The 21,260-nt window shown below is 30.8% G+C and overlaps 3 protein-coding genes across 3 annotated transcripts; all 3 read left to right on the top strand.

The window, feature by feature from the left end:
- Positions 1–4,486: 4,486 nt before the first annotated feature.
- Positions 4,487–6,388, top strand: LOC140828189 (probable WRKY transcription factor 49). The gene is made up of 3 exons (XM_073191169.1): positions 4,487–4,921; positions 5,009–5,164; positions 5,700–6,388. Exons 1-3 carry the CDS (start codon positions 4,650–4,652, stop codon positions 6,166–6,168), a joined length of 897 nt encoding a protein of 298 aa, XP_073047270.1. The 5' UTR covers positions 4,487–4,649; the 3' UTR covers positions 6,169–6,388.
- Positions 6,389–6,678: 290 nt separating this feature from the next.
- Positions 6,679–9,674, top strand: LOC140826181 (uncharacterized protein At5g02240-like). Its single transcript, XM_073188352.1, has 7 exons — positions 6,679–7,078; positions 8,212–8,483; positions 8,567–8,603; positions 8,694–8,791; positions 8,926–8,987; positions 9,115–9,238; positions 9,327–9,674. The coding sequence occupies exons 1-7, from the start codon at positions 6,856–6,858 to the stop codon at positions 9,444–9,446; spliced, it is 936 nt and encodes a 311-aa protein (XP_073044453.1). The 5' UTR covers positions 6,679–6,855; the 3' UTR covers positions 9,447–9,674.
- Positions 9,675–10,854: 1,180 nt separating this feature from the next.
- LOC140826180 (RHOMBOID-like protein 1) lies at positions 10,855–13,402 on the top strand. Its single transcript, XM_073188350.1, has 6 exons — positions 10,855–11,419; positions 11,886–12,049; positions 12,145–12,308; positions 12,407–12,663; positions 12,804–12,930; positions 13,071–13,402. The coding sequence occupies exons 1-6, from the start codon at positions 11,097–11,099 to the stop codon at positions 13,191–13,193; spliced, it is 1,158 nt and encodes a 385-aa protein (XP_073044451.1). The 5' UTR covers positions 10,855–11,096; the 3' UTR covers positions 13,194–13,402.
- The last annotated feature ends 7,858 nt before the right edge of the window (positions 13,403–21,260 follow it).

Raw genomic sequence — 21,260 nt, 5'->3', positions numbered from 1 at the left:
TGTTAAATGATTTTGTTTAAGGTATTTCAATTAATAATATTTTATTTTATATTTTTATTCCTTATTTCCATAGAAACACTAGATATATACATGGTTTTCTTTGTAAATTAAATTTTGATTGATTTCCTAATGTGTACGTTTGGGTATTAACCATTTAGATGACTTAAAAATAATAAATATTTTATCATATATATGCTCAAAAAATATTAAATGTACCTTTTAAGTTTAAATCTCTTTAATATATTTTTATATTTTATCTTGAGCTTTACATGAAGCATATACAACTTTGATTAAATCAAATTAATCATCAACTATTAAATAAAGTCATCTATATTATTATTTGATTTATCATTTCCCTCATCATCTCGATTATTAATTTAAGAAATATAGTTTTTTTTATCTCGCTTAATAATTAATTAATCTTAAATAAATAATAATAATAATAATAATAATAATAATAATAATAATAATAATAATAATAATAATAATAATAATAATAATAATAATAATAATAATATAAAATTAAAAATTTGATGGCAATGAAATAATTATTCATTGTCTCCAAAAACTTCTGAAGGACCAAAAATCAAAGAGGTAAAATTGATTACAAAAAGTGCTTAATTTTTTTATATGTTTTAGTTAGTAAAATAAGTCGTTGATAGAAACCATAAAACATAATCATAAGATTAATCAATAATCATACAAAAAAAATATATCTTAAACCGGCTGGACTAGTTTTAGTCATATATCGGGCTGGGCTGGGCTGGGCTGGGCAGTTTTATGAATGGATACCGGAGCCTAAACCCATGGACAACCTATCCATCAAAATAAGCATAAGACAAATGGGTTAAAGTGTTGTAGAACCAATAATTTAGTAAATAATACATAAACTAAATAAATCAGGAAATTTTATTTAAAGTTCTAAGAGAAATTCTTCTACGTTTCTTTTTTTTTTTTTTGAATCGAAGGATTACATAACAATTTTTTATTTATAAAAAATCTTTGCATTGACCCAACTCAGTTGACGACACAGTCTCAAACTAAGACTTTTAGGTACAGTTTAGTACATAGATATGATAAGTAAAGGATATAAAGATAAATCAAGGATAAATATAATGATAAGATAATATGTTGAATGTTTGGTATGATTTTAACAAGAGTGATTAAATTTATATATTGACATGTAATGAAAAAATTAACCCTATCACAAAAACTTATATTACATTGTTATCAAGATCTTGTAATTACATATCTCAATTCTTAAATTACGCTATATATATATATATATACATATATATATATATATGGTCCTAAAGAATAATTTTCGTTTCTTTTGTCTTATTTTGAAAATTATTTAAACAATTTCTTTTCCTTTTTCAAAGGTGATATCGGTCAAATTTGATTTTTGCCTTTTTCTTTATTTTTTTATAATCTTTTTCATATCGAAGGAGCGTAGTAACTATTTGTGCGTGTATATATATGTATCTATATATTTGTATATATGTATGTATTTAATAAACATTTAATATTAACTTAAATGCATTTAAATAAATAAGGGTAATTAAGTAATTTGTAGTATATTTTATCATTAAATTAAAACTATCACACCTCTTACTAAGGATGTTTTATCTTCTAAAAATGTATTTATCAAAGGCCCATGATATTATCATGGACTTTATAAAAATATACCAAACGTGGGATAAGGCGGATTATTTATCAATCCCACACTTATCCCGTGTATCAAACAGTGCCTTAATAACAACTCTATTACAACTTTGTTTTTTACGACAAGCAAAAAACAACTAATTTCACAAAATGAAAAATGTGAAATTCTTGATATTTCACATTGAAGAATCAAGAATCGATTATCATAAAAATTATAAAAAAATATAATCAAAATACCAAAATGTCGCCTTGATGAGTTAAAATAAAATCCGATTAGAGTAGAACATGGTCCAAAATCCATGCCTCCCACGTCTCTTTTACACTCCCGAATGGGTTCGTTCACCACGCGTATGTACATGTATCCAACACGTGTGGGCCAGCCTCTCCCACAGTTTACACGTGTTACCCGGAGGGTTTGACTTTTACAAAAGGATTTGGTCAGAGAGGTTGTTGACTTTTTGCCTATTTCTCCCCCACATCACTAGCCGAGTTAGACAGCCATTCATTAATTGCAGCCACTTTGTCCTTTTATTGGGTCACACTGAATTTAATTTTTATCGGACTCTTGCTAAAAAGTCAACCCACTATTTTTTTTTTAATATATAAATTCTTATGCAACAGACAAATTAAGTCTTCCCTGTGTTGGAAGCAATTGGAATGGTAGGTTTTAATTATTGACCCCTCGCCTCCTACACGCACTCCACATTTCTAATTTTAAATTATCTTTTTATATACTTAGGCTGTGATTATCAGCAATAAAAATCATGTATTCAAATTTAGTTAGGTCATTTGTTAAAGTTTGGTTTTCATCTATTGATTTTGATTGTTTTTTTGTAATGGTCATTTTTACACAAATCTCTAAACTCATAATATTGGATATTTGACACAGATATTCTTCTACACGACTATGTAACTAGAATAAAGTTTATATAACAGGGATTTAGCATTTAAAGCAAAAAATATGACCAAAACAAAAAATAATCAAAGTTATTAGGAAAAAACTAAGAAAAGTTACAATTATATAATCCTCAATTATACATTTGTTTGCTATGATAAAAACAATATAATAATAAAATTATTTACATGAATGATAAAAAGTTGAATCTAAAAAATAATTGGGTGAGAAAATATGAAAGTGACATGAAAATGTATTGAGAAAAAAAGAGATAAACAATCTAATCATTTTTTGAATACATAAACAAATACATTTCCTAAATTTGGAACTTTCTTATTTTAATTACGGCAATATCCAGTTTGTTAATAGTTGCTTCACTTAAAAATCAAGCTCAACTGCCCTAAAATTATTCCTTGAGTTAAGCGAGTTATTCCAAAAAATTAAGAAATAAATAATAGATAAAAAAAAATCACCATAATTACCTATTTAGCAGTTGTCTCTTTGATCAAGATCTACGGTTTAGGTGAGCTTGGTCCACCTAAAAATAATAATTATTCAAATAAAAAAAAAAGAATGAATTAAATAAATAAATAAAATATTTGGTCCACCTTAATATAATCCCACCTTGTCAAAATATTATAAAAGGACAAAGAAACAGCTGAGGGAAAACAACAAAAAAATACAACCAATACAAAGATGGATACTGCAATTTCAATTGTGATTGATCATCTACAATGTCTCTCCATCTGCAATAATTTTTTTTAACAAAAAATAAAAATAAAAATAAAATTATTGCTAACTTTTTTTAAATCTAGGTTGCTTAACTATCCTTCACTCATGGTTTTCTTTAAATATTGTCTATAACATTAACCACAACTATAAGAAAATTAAAAATCCATTACGTAAATTAGTCTATATAGGCATTCAGTCCTGACTTTAATTGATCAGATTTTGATTTTAGTATGATAAACTAGTTTTGCAGCACCTTTTTTCCTTTTTGTTAGAGTTCTGATATGACATTAGAAATTTTTAATACTATCGAGTATCATGTCAGCAATATCAAGTATCATATCATCACTCTAGTGAAAAAAGATTATAAGTGCAAAAACAATCAATTTATTATGTTACGATGACCAAAACCCTATTTTAGCCAACTTAACAGATGATATTTTAATGGGAAAATAAGTTTTTAAATCCATTGACTTATACACTTTCGATTTTTGGTTAATTAAATGTTCAAAGTTTGGTTTGATATACTAACTTTAATTTTGGTCTATTTTGGTTTAATTATTGACGTGAAACTAAGTGAGTCAGTAATTTCATATGCCAACGTCAATTTTTTTTATGTCATGTTAGGATTTTCCGGTAAATCTGCTACATGATGAAATAGGACCGAAAGAAAAAAAAAATTCAAAGTTAGTCCATCATGAAACTTTGAAAATTTAATATATCAAAATCCAAAATAGAAAAATTAGTAGACCGAAACTTTATTTTCTTTGTTTTAATTTTCCCATCAATCATAAATATATACACTCACATAAATATAGAGATAAAAGCAAAATTGTAGGTTCAGCGCTTGTCGCTTTACTAAAAACTATAGTGGGTGGTAACAATATAACTCAAATATTTTAAATCGCAAAATAGTATAAAAAAAAACATGTTTCGATTGCTCTATTAAGTAGGGACTATTATGATACCCAACAAAAACTCTTCAATCATGTATTAAATTATGCACCAAACTACATAAAAACTTGAGGATATTGTGGTGCGTTGACACTTGACAAAGAGGGAATTTTCAAAAGTCAACCTAGTAAAATACACTCCTAAAATCTTTTTAAAATATAGGGTCCATAAATTAAAAATGAATAGACACAACACCTTATCTCCAAATTTATTCAGTATAATTAGCAACCACATACCAACTAAAGCTTATGCTATAACTTTCAAGTCACAAATTAACATTAAACCTTGCTACCTCTTCATCTGCTCCACTTTAACCTAAAGTTTCATCCTTGCAACTCCATGCTATATTACATGCAAGTGTAACCTCGAAATATTGTCATAGAATAACACAAAAAGAAAATCCATTATGGATGAACTGATGAAACTGACTCAAGGGCCTGCAGATGAGCTAGTCGAAGAACTTCTCGATAACGAATCTCTGTTTTTTGTGCCTCAGCTTCATCATGATCACGGCGTATTGGGATCGAATCACAGCCCTTCGATATTGGAGTCCTGTCTCCTTGGGTCGTTGGGGTATTCGGGTCCAACTATGGAAGATATCGAGAGTTCTTTATCATACACGAACCATGGAGTCCACGGTTTTCAGCACCAAGATTATAAATTGTCGGAGGAATGCAGGTTTAGATACAAGATGTATTTTTTACCTTTAATCTTGGAAAACGAGGGATAATTATATTTTGATGTTGTTGTTTTTTTTTTGGGCAGAATTTCGATGTTGGAAAGAGATTACATGAACAAGGCCAATCATGACAACCACAAGTATACTTTGCGAATCAAGAACTGTGGTAATGTAATGGCAGATGATGGGTATAAATGGAGGAAATATGGCCAGAAATCCATCAAAAATAGTCCAAATCCCAGGTGAAAATTTGATTTCCATGCCACTTATTTTGAATTTGAACTTATATATTATATGAAATTTACTTCATTTTGGGAGCTTATAATAAATGATGCTATATATGGCATGAACTGAGTAACGACAAAGTGCTTACATATTTATCATGCAAAATACAGTTAATTCTTTTTATATAATTCTTGTATAGATTAAGTTTTTCTATCATGATTTTCCCATGTCGAAAAACATTAACCAATACTCAACCTAAATATCGAGCTCTCATTGTACACATTGTATATTTGTCATCGTTTTACGAAAATTGTTACAATTTGGCGGAAATAGAAATACATTGTAATCCCTTTTAATAAACCACTTTAAACGTTCATTATAAACCAATGTAGTATTATTATATTAATCGTCATACAATTGAGAATAGTTAATTTTCTTTATATATTGATCGTTCTTTGAAATATATTGGGCAGTATCATATATGGAGCTTCTCTAATAAAGTGTTTAGTAAAATAGAATTATTATCTTAATTTAAATTTATAATTTTCTCAGAAGCTACTACCGGTGCACGAACCCGAGATGTAGTGCCAAAAAACAAGTGGAGCGGTCTATCGACGACCCAGATACCCATATTATCACATATGAAGGCCTCCATCTCCACTTTCCTTACCCATTTTCCTTAATCAACAGTCATCTGGATCAGCCCGACCCGCCCCCTAAGAAACACAAAGGGATGCCAGAAGCCCAATTTGAAGCCCATAACTCAGATCGAATAACCCAAGACACCGGAATTGAATATGGGCTTAACAACATCTTTCCAAGCCCAATAGACAAGGAATCTGAGGACCAACTGAAGGGCCCACAAGGCCTGCTTGAAGATATGGTGCCATTGATGATCAGAAAGCCATTTATTAGTAAATCCAACGCTTCCACTGCTAGCTCTTCATCTTGTGCTTCTTCACCAGCTTCGTCCAATTCTTTTCCTTGGTCTCCAAATTACTCATTTCTAGGCTTCATTTGAAATAAATGTAGTATTATTCGATTTTTACGTTATGATATATATATACACGTATAAAATAATATCTATATATGTTCGTGGCAGTCCATGTAATGTAGTAAAGTCGAGGCTAGTAGTCCGATGTTTACGGGATTATATACCATAAAATATGTTGTAGTTGTAAGTTTTAGGCGTAAAGGCTTCGATTTGTCTTTTGACACTGTATTTTGCTATTTTCTAAATTTTTTTATATGAAAACACGTGATTTCGTATGATTTTTGACTGTTTTTTACTTTTTACTTGTATTATTTGATCGGCATTCGGTAATCAATGTGCGCCTCTAAGAATAGAAAGTTAGTGGCAATTTTTGAAGTAAACTATAAGATTATAATTTAATTTTTTTACCATTAAATGATTCAAATAGATTTTTTTTAAAAATTAAATATCAAAATCTATTCTTTTTCCAAAAAAAAAAAAGAAGAAAAGGAAGAAAGCATAAATATAATTCGGATTTGGACGATGACGCTGGGCAATCATTCTGTCCTGGTGCAAACAGATAAGGTGACTGGCGAAAAAGGATAAAAAAGATAAGAGTCCACCCTTTGGTAAGCGAACATCTGTCATTACACTTGAGCGGCTACCTGTTCATCTGGACAAACGAGTTTCCCCATCCGCCGACGAGCGGACACGAATCCGTCTGAGTGGGCTTCGATGATACGTATCCCTTTCACCCCTTCGTGTTCAGCAGCGTCCCATAAATGTTGGGGATCCAATTTAGTCAATAGAATCGCCTTCAGTTCAAATATAATCCCAGAGTCGTCCATTTCTTCGGAAGTCCCATTCTTGCGTCCTAGAAAAGGGAGAATTTCTGTGATTGCTATGTCTGCTTCGGGCAAAGGAACTGTTCTTGTTACTGGTGCCGGTGGTAGAACTGGTAAATAAATTCTTTCTTGAACACTATCTAGCATTTTGTTTTGGATGGTAACGGCCGATGAGTGTCTTTTGTATTTGTGGGATTTGATTCTTGAGCTGAGGTTTTTGCATTTTACTTCGTGGTCTGTGTGATATGGAAAAAGTAGAAACTTGGGTGAGATCAGTATCACGCTCCATCAAAGTTTGTCATTTTCTTTCTTTTCCCATCTATTGTAATGTAATGAAGGACATCAAATTTAGCAAGAAAATGCAGTAACCTTTTCCAGATTTTTGGATTTATCGCTTTGGCGAGGTGAGAATGGATATGAAATACTTGTTAGAGCAGTCCATTATACATCTTGTTAGAGCAGTCCATTATAAATAGTCGTAAAGTCCGAAACTTGATAGCTATAATCTCGTATGTCGTTGACAAAACCTTGTATGGATCCTTAGCCTTTGGAGTCATTGTTTGATCATAATCTCTTAGCTAGTTTCTCTCTCTGTTGTCCTTTATGGCACCCCCAAGCACCAGGTCGGAAGCTATACATAATTTATTCAGCAAGAATTGATGTGTATTTGTCGTTGCTGCACGGAGATATAATCTAAATTGCTAAAAGAATTTGTGATACATATTTATAAACCTCGTCAAATCCTTTTCACAGACCAACATCGAACATAAGTATTACACTCGGCCTTTTTCCGTGTTAATGCTTCAACTTCGGGTTGCCCATGGTCTAGACTCTAGAGTAATGACAAGTCCATGTTAATGCTTTAACTCTCAGTTTCTAATCATTTGTCCTTGTTTTAATGCTTTAACTACTAAATTGTTTCTGTTTACGAGTAGACCCAACCATGGTTCTCTTACAACTGTAAACCGGAACCAGAAACCACTAGGAACCGAAACCAAAACCAGTAGGAACCAGGGCCAAAATCATACTTGAGTGGTTCGGTTCCAGATCCGGTTCCACCTTTTATTGGAAATGGAACAGCCAGTTCCAGAATCGTAATCATCGATTTTGGAACCGTGGTCTGGTCTAGTTACGAGCACTCGAGTTATTGATCTCTGTATAGGTTAATATCGTTTCTACTTTCTATGGTATGAAACTCTATAATAGCACGAGTGGAAGACCTTTGCTGACATTCTCTTTTCATTAGGCCAAATCGTTTACAAGAAACTGAAAGAGAGAAGTGATCAATACATTGCTAGAGGTTTGGTAAGAACTCCAGATAGCAAGGAAAAAATTGGTGGAGGCGATGATGTTTATATTGGGGATATAAGAGACACGGAAAGCATTGTTCCTGCAATACAAGGTATTGATGCTCTTATCATACTCACAAGTGCGGTTCCAAAGATGAAACCAGGGTTTGACCCAGCTAAAGGTGGAAGGCCTGAATTTTGTTTTGAAGATGGAGCATTCCCGGAACAGGTTTCAACTATGCCTGTGGTTCAGCCCTGTGTTTGAGGTTTCTTTATGTGTAACCTTTCTGACCTTTATTTTTCCGATTTCAGGTTGACTGGTTTGGGCAAAAGAACCAAATAGATGCCGGTAAGAACTAGTAGTCTGGTACTGAACTTTCATATTATTTAGCTTCTTCCTGTGTTGATTTTAAAAATATTTGTTACATACATTGTACAGCCAAAGCTGCCGGGGTAAAGCAAATTGTGTTGGTGGGATCTATGGGAGGAACTGATCCAAACCACCCATTAAATAGTTTGGGAAATGGAAACATCTTGGTTTGAACATGTTCACCTCATTTTTCTTTTTCCTTTCACCTCGTTTTTTGACGAAGAAACATCACTTGAAGACACAAGTATTTTTCCTTCTCATTAATATACTGATAGGAAACTAAATACTGTTTTGATCACAGGTTTGGAAAAGAAAGGCCGAGCAATACTTGGCTGACTCAGGTGTCCCATATACCATAATTAGGTATGTCCAAATTTGTGCTTCTACGACTCAAAAGATGCTGCATGTAAAACTTTTAGCAATTTATTTGTTATATATGCATGATCATATCATTGCTTATTTTTTGTCGGTGCCATCTCGTGTTGGCTAGGGCTGGTGGCTTGCAGGATAAAGATGGTGGTTTACGAGAGTTAATTGTTGGAAAGGATGACGAACTTCTTCAGACAGAAACAAGAACGATTGCTCGAGCTGACGTTGCAGAAGTCTGCATTCAGGTATCTACAACAAACTGTTTTCGCCATTATTTCTTTCGAAATGCACCATGACCTAGTCTTGGCAAGTAACGTACAAACTCTTGGACAGGCGCTAATCATCGAGGAGGCTAAATTCAAGGCTTTCGACCTTGCGTCGAAGCCTGAAGGTTCCGGCACACCAACCACAGACTTCAAGAGTCTTTTTTCCCAGATCACTACGCGTTTCTGATTTATAAGAGCCGAATTCGAGGCTATCGGTTCTAGTGTTTCGTAAATTTCCAAAAAATTTGAGACACGTACGCTGAGATGTAGTAGTGTAACATTGACTTTCTTCTGGTGTAGCCGGACTGTTTCTTGGTGATCAGGCTGGTATACGTTATAGCCAAGAACTCGAATATATTTCATTTTTTAAATTTTGTGTACGGCAAATGAAAAATGCAGCACTTGGTTGTTGGAATGATTCTTTATCAATTTTTTTTAAAAAAAATGAAGTGTTCGTTTCACAATTTCATTAAGGTGATGAAAGTGAGAAATAGCATCGTTTTCCAAAAAATGTTGGTTTTGAAATGTTTAGAGTTAAATCGAAGCTCCTTTAAAAATTAAAAAATTTCAAAGTTATTGACCAAAATGCCCCCCACATGATTCACACTTGTATTATTAAATGTTTCTTTATATTACTCATTATATCTACTAATTAAATATTATAGAATAATTTTACCAACTACTTAATTTTATTATCTGTATAATTGAAACTGTAATAATATTATTATATATCATGAAAACCAGCGATTTGAGTTCTATATTTATTTGTAAATGGCATCCATTTAACTTGAGTTTTTAAAATATCAAATTCAAACATGGTTTTTAGTATCAAATAACTGAATATTATAGTTATATATTTAAATCAAATTTATTAGATTTAACTACAAATCTGAGTTAAATCGTATTTTTATTTCGAATCGAGCTTTTGCACACGTGTACTATTGATTGGCACGATTTAACCAATTTGAGTAGAACCATGTTTTAACTAAAAAATGCGACATCCAATTCCAACCGAATTAATTTTTAATTTTTTTTTTTTTTGAGTTTTAAATATGTTTGCATCTAAATCAAGCTGAGTTAAAGAAGAAATTTGACTAAGCTTAAAAATATATAATAATAAGATCTAAAAAAATGTTCGAAAAAGTCTTATAACTAGTTTTTCAAAAATGGGTCACCCTAATTTAATGTTTAAATCTTATTTAATATTTTGAAATGTCGAAATATGCGATCTCATAGTTTAATGACACATAACCCACAATATGTCCCAAATCATTATTTTCATAATATCAATCTTTTTAAAATTATTTATGAAAAAAATAACCTTACATAATATAAAATATATAACATTTTTAAACTTCATTATCCCATATGTATTAACAATTTGTTTTTATAAAAAATTAAAAGCCTATAAACCAGTTTATGAAACAAAATTTTATTAACTATTTTAAATAAGTTAAGTCATACACGTTCTTATCCGTTAAACAAAGATATTAAATGTAACTTTTATTGTAATTTATTCATTCTAATTTAATTATTTCTTGACCTTTAGGGATTGTTGAACTTGTAATTTAACTTCCACAAGATGACGTGATTTATGTTCAAAGTCCAACTCTGCGGGCCAGCTGAATTCTCCAAAGTATTCCAGCGTGTGCTTAGAATTACGAGTTTTTTTGGTTCGGACATCGTTTTAGCTGTCGACCTACTCGCCTCCCTCCGCCGCCGCCGCCACCCACCGTAACCACCGTGCCATCTAATCCCTGCCTACCATCTTCACTTTTCCAACAAAATCAGATCAAACCCACCAAAAAGATTCTATCTTTATTGTTATATATCTTCAATGGCCACGGTTGAAGATGGCATCCAAATCCGGGTCCACTCGCGGACGGGGAGCAACATGATCCACCCTGTTTCGGTGGAATCTCCCGAGCCCGCGGCGGCGGCGAGTGCCAATGCCGTTGTTTACAGAGAAGTGAAGCATTTCAAGAAACGGTTTCCCTGGTTGATACCTTTGTTTATAGTGGCTAACACTCTGATGTTTGTCATAACGATGTATGTGAACAATTGCCCCAAGAATTCTCTTTCCTGTGTTGCTGGCTTCTTGGGAAGGTTTTCTTTTCAGCCCTTCAAGGAAAATCCCCTCCTGGGGCCTTCTTCTTCAGCGTAAGCACTTTTTCTATCCAATTCTTTCTAGTTTTAATGAATTGAGGTTTGAAGATTGATATTGGTGAGTTTTGTGATCTCCATTGTCGACCCTTTGTTGTTATTGGATTATATGTCTTGATGAATGTTATTTTAGATTACAAGTTCGAAAGGGTAACTTTAGTCCAAATTTTACTGATATTTTTCTAGACTGGAAGATTTTGTTCGATCTATGCATTTTTAGAGTAAACTGCAAGGGTGAGATGCATCAGTATTATTAATAAGACTGGAAAATTTGATGTTGATATCCACTCTGCACAATGCTTATGTGATTACTCATTATAATGAATCATGGTTTATCTTTATCTGAGGCTTACGAATTTCATGGTTCCGTCTCCTCCCCCTGGCGCGGCAAAGTATCATGATAATGTATGGGATTGATGATTATGGCATATATAACACCATTCAATTCATTTTTTTCATTTAGGTTGGAGAAGATGGGCGCTCTGCACGTAAATAAAGTTGTCCATGGACATGAAGGATGGCGCCTCATCACTTGTATATGGTTACATGGTGGAGTTTTTCACTTACTTGCCAACATGTTGAGTCTGTTAGTTATTGGAATTCGACTTGAGCAAGAATTTGGATGTGGTACGCAAAATTTTATCATGGCATTTAATTGTGTTATGCCCGTTATTCAAAACATGATGTTGGCTTATTACTAACATATACATTATGGTTTACAGTACGGGTAGGTCTGCTTTATCTCATTTCTGGGTTTGGAGGAAGTTTGTTATCTGCTCTGTTTATTCAGTCTAACATATCAGTCGGTGCTTCTGGTGCACTATTTGGATTATTGGGAGGAATGCTTTCCGAGCTGATAACCAATTGGTCCATATATGCTAACAAGGTATCATGTACCTTGTGTTCTTTACATCTCTCAGAGTGGTTTACCTTGACCAGCAGTTTCTGACTTAAACATGGAATTACATGAATCCTCTTCTTCAGGTAGCCGCTCTAGTGACCCTTGTGATAATTATAGCTATCAACCTGGCTGTTGGAATCCTCCCACACGTGGATAACTTCGCACATATTGGAGGATTTTTATCGGGTTTTCTTCTTGGTTTTGTGTTTTTGATCCGTCCCCAGTTCGGATGGGTTAACCAGAGATATGCGCCTGCTGGATACCCCTCGATGGATACCCCTAAATTCAAGATGTATCAGTGTGTACTTTGGTTGCTTTCTTTAGTTCTTCTCATTGTAGGGTAAGCATTTGACTCTTCCATCCATGTCTTTATGAGCAAACATAACCTTAGCAATAAATTTTCGATGATAATAATCAAATCAATGTTACCCTTTGTATAAATTGATCCTCAATAATGTCTTTTTGATGCGGCTCTAATAGGTTTACTGTTGGGCTTGTTTTGCTTCTCCGAGGGGTGGACTTGAATGATAATTGTTCGTGGTGTCATTATCTTAGTTGTGTTCCTACTTCGAAGTGGAGCTGCAACACATCCCCAATCTCCTGTCAGGTGAAGAATATGAAACATAATTTCTCAGTCAATAATGTTCCAACGTGGATTAAACGTAGCTATCATGCCTGTCGTAAGAATTGGAAACATTCCCTGATAGTTTTTTTTTGTTCATTGCTTGAACATATATGGTTTTTCAGGCGGAGCAAGCTGGGAACCAGTATACTTTAATGTGCTCGAACAGTGGTAAAAACCAGACGTATTCACTCACGAACCCAACAGCGACTCAGATACAAGGTCTATGCACACAGCTCTGTCGTTGAAAGATTGCATTCCGTCTGTCTCGAGGGCTCAAAGACACCCCCACTTGCAAGCTCTCTTACAAGAATGATAAACTCAAAGATTATTACATACTTTTGTAAAGCTACATATAATTCGACACGTGTCGAGTCACTATACAATATCATAGATAATATGTGGTAAGAACTAAGAAGTACATTTGTGTTATATTCATACATAGATTGATGATTCATGACTAGAACGAATTTATCAAATAAATAGCAACCTCTAAACACCTGAATATAAAGATTATGCCATAATTCATAGAATGATTGGATTGTTTTGGATAAATAGATATTTCAAATTCAAATATCATTATGCATGGTTTATACCCAAAAAAAGCATCACTGGGTGATTCAAATTTTATTCTAAAGTTATGTTCAATTTAAATGAAACTTGAATACCAAACAAACTCAAAGTGTGAAAGACCATTGTATCTTTCTCAAAAACCGTGGTCGTATGGGTCGATCAAATTTTATCAAGGTCTAAATCATGTATGGATGATTCAACTATCTGACTTTATCTGTACTATACGAGAGATTATTCGATGTTTCACCTAACAATTATTCAATCTTGAAACTATTAGATCAGGTGGACATATCATATTTTACAAGGAGTTCACTCAACTTCTAGGCAATCGAATTGTTTTTGTTGTCACACTAGCAAGGACAATATTCTATCCGATGTAATCCGCTCGGCGAAGCATAGATAAAAACTATTCATTGGATTTGGCTTACTTTTAACCGCTGGTCGAAAGTCAAGTAAGCATAATATTTACATTGTCTATCATATTCGTACTTGTATATATATGTGTGACATTTATGATATTGAAGTTGTCTAATCAGTCTAACTGAAAATTGAACGAGCAACCAACTCAAAGTTAGGAGTTTAAAGAAATATCTCAAATTTAATTTCCACCCTTTTTATGAATATTATATTATTATAATAATTACATACATAAATGTGATCACGTTACATGGGTACACGTGTAGCAGAGGAGGAGGGGATTAGGGGTAATATTGGTGGGAAACTTTACATTTCATGTGTTGGCTTTGGTCCCATGGCCTAGTGGTTTGGTTAAATGTGTTAATCATCTATTATTTTCCATATATATATATATATGTATGTATGTATGTATGTATGTATGTGAAATATTAGTTTTTCTAGTTTGAGATTCAGCCTACCCATTTATAATGGCCACACCATCCCTACTTTTCAATAAAAACCAAATCATAGACTTTCAACCGGATAGATTCCCATAGTTTTATTTTTTCGAATAAAAAATAAAAATTATGATTTGAGTATTGAGGAATGAATAGATGCCAAAGTAAATTTGAGCGGTTTAAAACAATTAAACTCGATTTTATTTATCTCGTTATAGCTGCGGGAACTGTCAGTTGACGTAATCCTATGTTTAGTTTTTTCCAAAATGTAAAAATTATCTCAATTTTTTATTTAAAGTTTAATACAATATATGTGCATCATAAATTAGTAACAAAATTCTAGAGAATATTTGTCTTTAAAAAAAAACTAAAAGTATAAATTGTTTTTTGTGAGAAAAAACTGGACAAAGCACATGGAGATGGGTAGGTGCACATCTTGGTTGATGAAATCGAAGGTGAACAGTGGTGACCAATGAAAGATACGAAATCAATAATTCTACTCACATGGGGCCTGTGGGCGTGTGCTTCTTCTTTATTTCTTTTATTATTATTATTATTATTATTATTATTATTATTATTATTATTATTATTATTACTTTTTAAAAAAGGAAATGTGGTTGGATTTTGAATTATCGAACTACCTATTTCCGGCCATTTCAGTAAACACGGCCTTTAGAACTTGGAAGTATAATGTGACTGTATATAATAATGTCGGTGCCTATAAGGCAGAAATTAATTTCTTTATAGATTTAATAAATTAAATTAGTTATTAGTATTTATAACGATAATACATTATAAAATACAAGAATTTGTTAAATTATCAAAACATTTCTCATGTCATATTTCAACATGATACAACAGCAAGGGAGGTTGTGTGTTCACTTCATTATCCGTAGGTTACAATTAATCCATGTACATGTTATTGAGTTGATCATGTCTAATTTGCATGTGTTGTTTATGGTATCTCAATTTCAAACATACATTTCTTCTAGCTGAAATCATAATTTTTATTTTTTTATGTCGTCATTGTATTTTCTTTATTAAAATATATCTGATAATAACGGTGAACATCAAAATTTTTAAAATATATAATAATTCTAACGTTACGTCTTAATCGTGCTTCTAGCTTATTAATAATTTCTCTATATTGCAACTCCTGGAATGGAACACTTGCTTATACTTTAGAGTGAATCTCATGTGATATCGTCTCACGGATCTTAATATGTGCGACGAGTCAACTTACCGATATTCACAATAAAAAATAATACTTTAGCATAGAAAGTAATATTTTTTCATGGATGACTCAAATAAGAGATCCGTCTCACAAATATGACCCGTGAGACCGTCTCACACAAGTTTTTTTGCCTATACTTTACTAAATGGTAATGATATGACTCGATTTTTTTCAAGTTTATATCAGATTTCAATCGTTCTTTCAATAAAATAAATTTAACATAATAAAATTGGCAATAAAACATCGCTTTTCGAACAATCTAGGTAGATAGGTTGCAAACTGTTTTTTTTTTTTTTTTGCATTAAAGACGGTTTGTTCTTATTTATGTTAGTACTGAAATTCGAAGCTTATGTGAAATTGTTCATACTATTAAGAATATATAAACAAAATGATCAGTTTATCTTATATATATAATCTAAATTTATTTCCAAGAGTATGTTTTTTGTGAGACGATATCACGAATCTTTATATGTGAGACGTGTCAACCCTACCGATATTCAAAATAAAAAGTAATATTTTTTCATGAATGCTCCAAATAAGATATATGTCTCATAAAATACGACTCGTGAAACTGTCTCACAAAAGTTTTCGTCTAGTCTTCCAAATTACATAGCAACAAAAAAGGAGTGTTCCATATAATTTGTCGAAGTGACCAAATAATGCATATACATTATCTTTGTTATGAAAATGTCATACTATAATGCATTTAATAATGAAACAAGTTCTTAGGAAAATTGAATCGCCAATGCAATTTCTACAAATTTAATTTTTTTAATTATTTGTTTGAATTTTAGATTCTATTAGTTATCTTATAATTGTCTACTAATATTCAGGTATCTTGGGAACAATATTTTGTTTTAAAAAAAATGTGTGGTGTTTTTTTTTTGCAAAAGAAATGTTGTATAAAATAAATTACATATGAAAAATACAATTGCGAGGATAAGATTTGTTTGATTAATGAATAAAGTCAAGTAAGTTTTTATTAAAATAAAGATGTATTTTTGTCGCAGTACTCTAAAATACGACCACGAGCTCTTGCTTTACGCAGAGCATGACTGAATTTTTATATATTATATATATTTTTTAACAAATGCTAATTTACTTTTGTTGTGGATTAATAACTTGATTTTCAGAATTAATGGTTCAGGAATAATAATTGTTAAAAAGTGATGCATTAATATTTGGAAATGAAAGAGACTTTTGCCTAATTAATGCTATTTATAACTCTTTTGAACTTTCTTTTTCTTATGAAAACTTTTTTTTATTAGTGTCGCTAGACGTCTTTGTCACTCCATTTTAGAATACAATAAAATAAAATAATTCTTTAATGTGGTTGAGTATTTGTATATATTATATAAATTCAAAAAAAAATATTGTTTGTCTTCGTAAGTTTTTTGAACCTAAAGCTCTAGGTCGATAAAATTTGGAAGTATATATATATATATACGAAAAAAAATTTACGAAGACAAACAATATTTTATATATATATATATATATATATATATATATATATATATATATATATATATATATATATGACAAAAACTTGTGTGAGATGGTCTCACGGGTCGAATTTGTGAGACAGATATCTTATTTGGGTTATCAATGAAAAAGTATAATTTTTTATGCTAAGAGTATTACTTTTTATTATGAATATGGGTAGGGTTGACCCGTCTCACTGATTAGTATCCGTGAGACGGTCTCATATGATACCAACTATATATATATATATATATATATATATATATATATATATATATATATATATATATATATATTTGATTAAAGTATGGTAATTTTGTGGGCGGAGACTAAGATATGGTACCAAATTTTATTAATCCACAGTTCAAGTGCACCAATCAAATATATAAATTAGATACTATAGGCTGGAAATGGCCCTGATTAAATTTTCTTGTCTAAATTATTATTGTAATATTTATTGCTAATATTATTTTTTATGGTATAATTAATAACGCCGATGGGTTAATTCGAGGCAGGAACTTGAAAATCTAAGTGGTGTATTTATTCAATATAGAGATTTAATGACTTTCAATGACTTCTTTTAAATAATAGATTTCGGTAGATTTAGTAGATTTTTATTGACTCTTGTAGAATCTCATAGTCTCATAGATTTGTAAACAGAATTTCATAAACTTCTGTAGACTTTTTGCAAGATTTTTGAAGATACATAACATTTATTGTAAATTAGTAAATTTGTTTTAAAGTGATTTGGTAGATATATTAAATAAATTGCAAAAAAATATGGTCGATATTTGCAAATGATTTGAACTAATAATTTATTAACATAAATAATCTCTTCACTTTGAAATAGATTTATTTATTTGAAATGTAAATATGTTTAATATAAGAAAAAAAAAATCATAATTCAATTTAACAAAACCAAAATTTCAATCCCCATGTCTATTCGACAAGCATAAATAATTAATCAATAAATTTTTAATGTAATTAAATTTCCAAAATTGAATCTATACCTCTAAATAACAAATTATCCCACAGTATAAAGAGTGAACCTTATGGTGCATGAGCATAAATAGGATGATATGATATGATATGAAATATGATAATTTTAAATCTTAATATAAGGTAAAAAGATATGTCTATTTACATTAATAAAATAAAATGAATATAAACAAATGCTTATATGCGTCAATAATGGAAAAGTGAGTCTCATGTGAGACAGTCTCACGGATCTTAAGCTGTGAGACATGTCAACCCTACCCATAATTATAATAAAAAGTAATACTCTTAACATAAAAAGTAATACTTTTTCATGGATGACCCAAATAAAATATATGTCTCACAAATACGTCCGTAAGACCGTCTCACACAAGTTTTTGTCATAATGGAAATATAATCTTAAAAAATTTATGATTAAAATTAATAGAATTTATATAAAAATACATTAAGTACCGAAATATTTTATACCGACACCAATCCATCTTTATATACACTCCAATATTCAGGTTACACGATCATCTAATTTGTATCCTTAGTCTTTACTATCACTGGCTTGGTGGAAATAAGATGGAGGTGAGTTTAGCTAAGAATTCAATATTTTTAAACTGAAAGAGCTCCAAACTTTTTTTTTGAAGGATAAATTTTATGAAACTCACATTTTGAATTTTTAGACTTTTAATTTAATTTTTTTAATACTATACTGTAAATGATAACTTAAATGATTACTTCTATAAAAAATTTGAGACAGGGACAAGCTCAACCAATTCGAATTTAAATAATCTAGCTAACATAAAGCTCATTATTTTGTTTATTTATGCGTTTATTATGTAATTTATGCTTTTTATAACGGTATATAAATGCTCTTAATTGTCACCTATAACAAGCGCGACAACCCAACCCGGTGAATTTTGAGAAATAATTTGCTTAAATTTCTCACAAGACTATATCCCTTCTCAAGCTTAAATTTATGATGCACATAATATATACTTATATGTATATATTTACTTCTTGCTATTTTGATAATTCTATATAGTTGAATTTCAATTTTAATTATATATATTTCAGTTGTTGGCAAGTTTAGTTCTTTTTATTTAAAGTGTTGATACTGACCCTGCATTCGTGACCCCATGTCGACATCTTGTCATCAATAGCATATCAAAATTGAAATTTAACATCGTACATTATCAAATTAATAAAAAAAACATTCATATAACATTCTTGTTATCATCTCCAATCCTAATACTTCAAATCCAATGAGGACATAATTAGGGATTAAAAAAAAAAACCTCCGGTGATGGATAATAATTCTTGATTAGGCAGCTCAAACACCTGAGATCCTTCTAGAATCCTCGAGTTAAGAATTTATACACACGTGAATCAGAGATTTCGGCTCATTTTAAGGGACGTATATCTATATACATACATATATACGTAAAATTATAAATTTAGAAAAATGTAATGGAAGGGAATAGAGTGATGGATGAAAGCATAAAGTTTAAGATTCTATACCTTGTCATAGAATTTAGGTTTTTCCAATGTACAGTGGTTAAAATATTGATTGTGAAAAAAAATATAAACTAAAATTCTACTACTAAAATACGTCGACAAATTGACTTGTAAAATGTAATATATGCTATGCGAAATATTTAGGTTTTCTTTTTCAAAAGATTATATTCGATTGTCCAATTTGAATTTATTAAGAGTCAAATTGAATGCATTTTCGCCTTTGTAACCAAATAATAATTTTACTCTGTGGCCTAAAGGTTAGGTTCGCCAATTATAAAACCAGCACGACAAATTGGTCTCAACCGGTAAGTTACAATTAATGGTTATATATTCTCTATTTTTTCAAAAAAAAAAAAAAAAAAAACACTACGTTTATGTTATGATGTGTTTTACTTCGTATAAGTTAATTATCGTATCATTCAATCTATATATGAATGAATATAAAAATAGGAAAAATTGTAAAATCGGTCCTTTAAATTAATAATATTGCAAGTTTAATATTTTAAACAGTCAAATGATAATGTTAGTATGATGATGTCTTTATTTGTTTTATATTTTTGATTGTTTTATATTGGAGTATTGAAATGACATCGGATAAGATATTAATTAATATTTGATATCACATCAACAATATTTAGTGTATAAGAAAAATAGACTAAAATAAAATAAACAAAGATCACGCCACATCATCAATATTAATGTGTAAGAAAAATAGACTTAAACTTAAAAAAACAAAGATGACGCCACATCAACAATATTCAATATATAAGAAAAATAGAGTAAAACTAAAAAAAAAAAAACCTATTCAAACCCAGACTTAATACTATGATCAAGCGTTTATCACAAAGTCAAAAAATATAGTTATTATTCAAAACACAACTTTATTCATTATATTTGTATCAGCATATAATGCACTTACTTGTGTTATAATGGGTCGAGATGTTCGGGCCATGAGTCTGTGAAGGTTCGTCTTTTTATGTTGATGTTGTCTCATATTCGGTATAGATGAGGCTTACCATTTTCTTAGCCTCAGCCATATTTACAGCAGAGACAATATTATACTGTTAAGATTTGACATCACTTTTTTACGACCCACCTAGCAAACAGATCAAGCAGCACAACGTCAGAAGTTTGACGTACGAAAACTTCCCAGGATATCACTCGTTTTAGTATTACTCTAATTCATGCATGCTTAACCCAACATTCTCTCGCCCCAAGAAATATAGAAATATGCTTCTTAGGAGGCTTGAACTCATCATTTCGTTCTGATACACTTACCATTATGTTAAAAGCTATATTAATTTAGAGGATAAAAAACGCAATGAAACCAATTTAGAGGGAAAAATGTATTTTTTCTGTTATTAAAAAAATGATTTTGTTTTTAAAATATATTTAAAGTTACCCGGTAATTGAATTTTTTTATTGGATTATTTTGAAAGATGGATGATTGTCTTATTTAAATTATTTGGGTATTCTAGTAATTTTATTTTAGAAGATTGAGATAATATTTTATTGTGTTTTATTTGAATATTTTCTTTCTAATATTATGAGATTTTGATATTGATTGTTTCGATTGACATATCCCATATTTAAGAAGAATTGATGAATGTGTAATGGAAAAGTGGTTAAGTTTGTGCTAATATTTTAAATTTTGCATGTCGATAATGATG

This window comes from Primulina eburnea, chromosome 3 (assembly GCF_022965805.1).
Source record: "Primulina eburnea isolate SZY01 chromosome 3, ASM2296580v1, whole genome shotgun sequence".
NCBI lineage: Eukaryota > Viridiplantae > Streptophyta > Magnoliopsida > Lamiales > Gesneriaceae > Primulina > Primulina eburnea.
The sequence above is the reverse complement of the archived record's forward strand: the minus strand, read 5'-3'. Positions and strand labels throughout refer to the sequence as shown.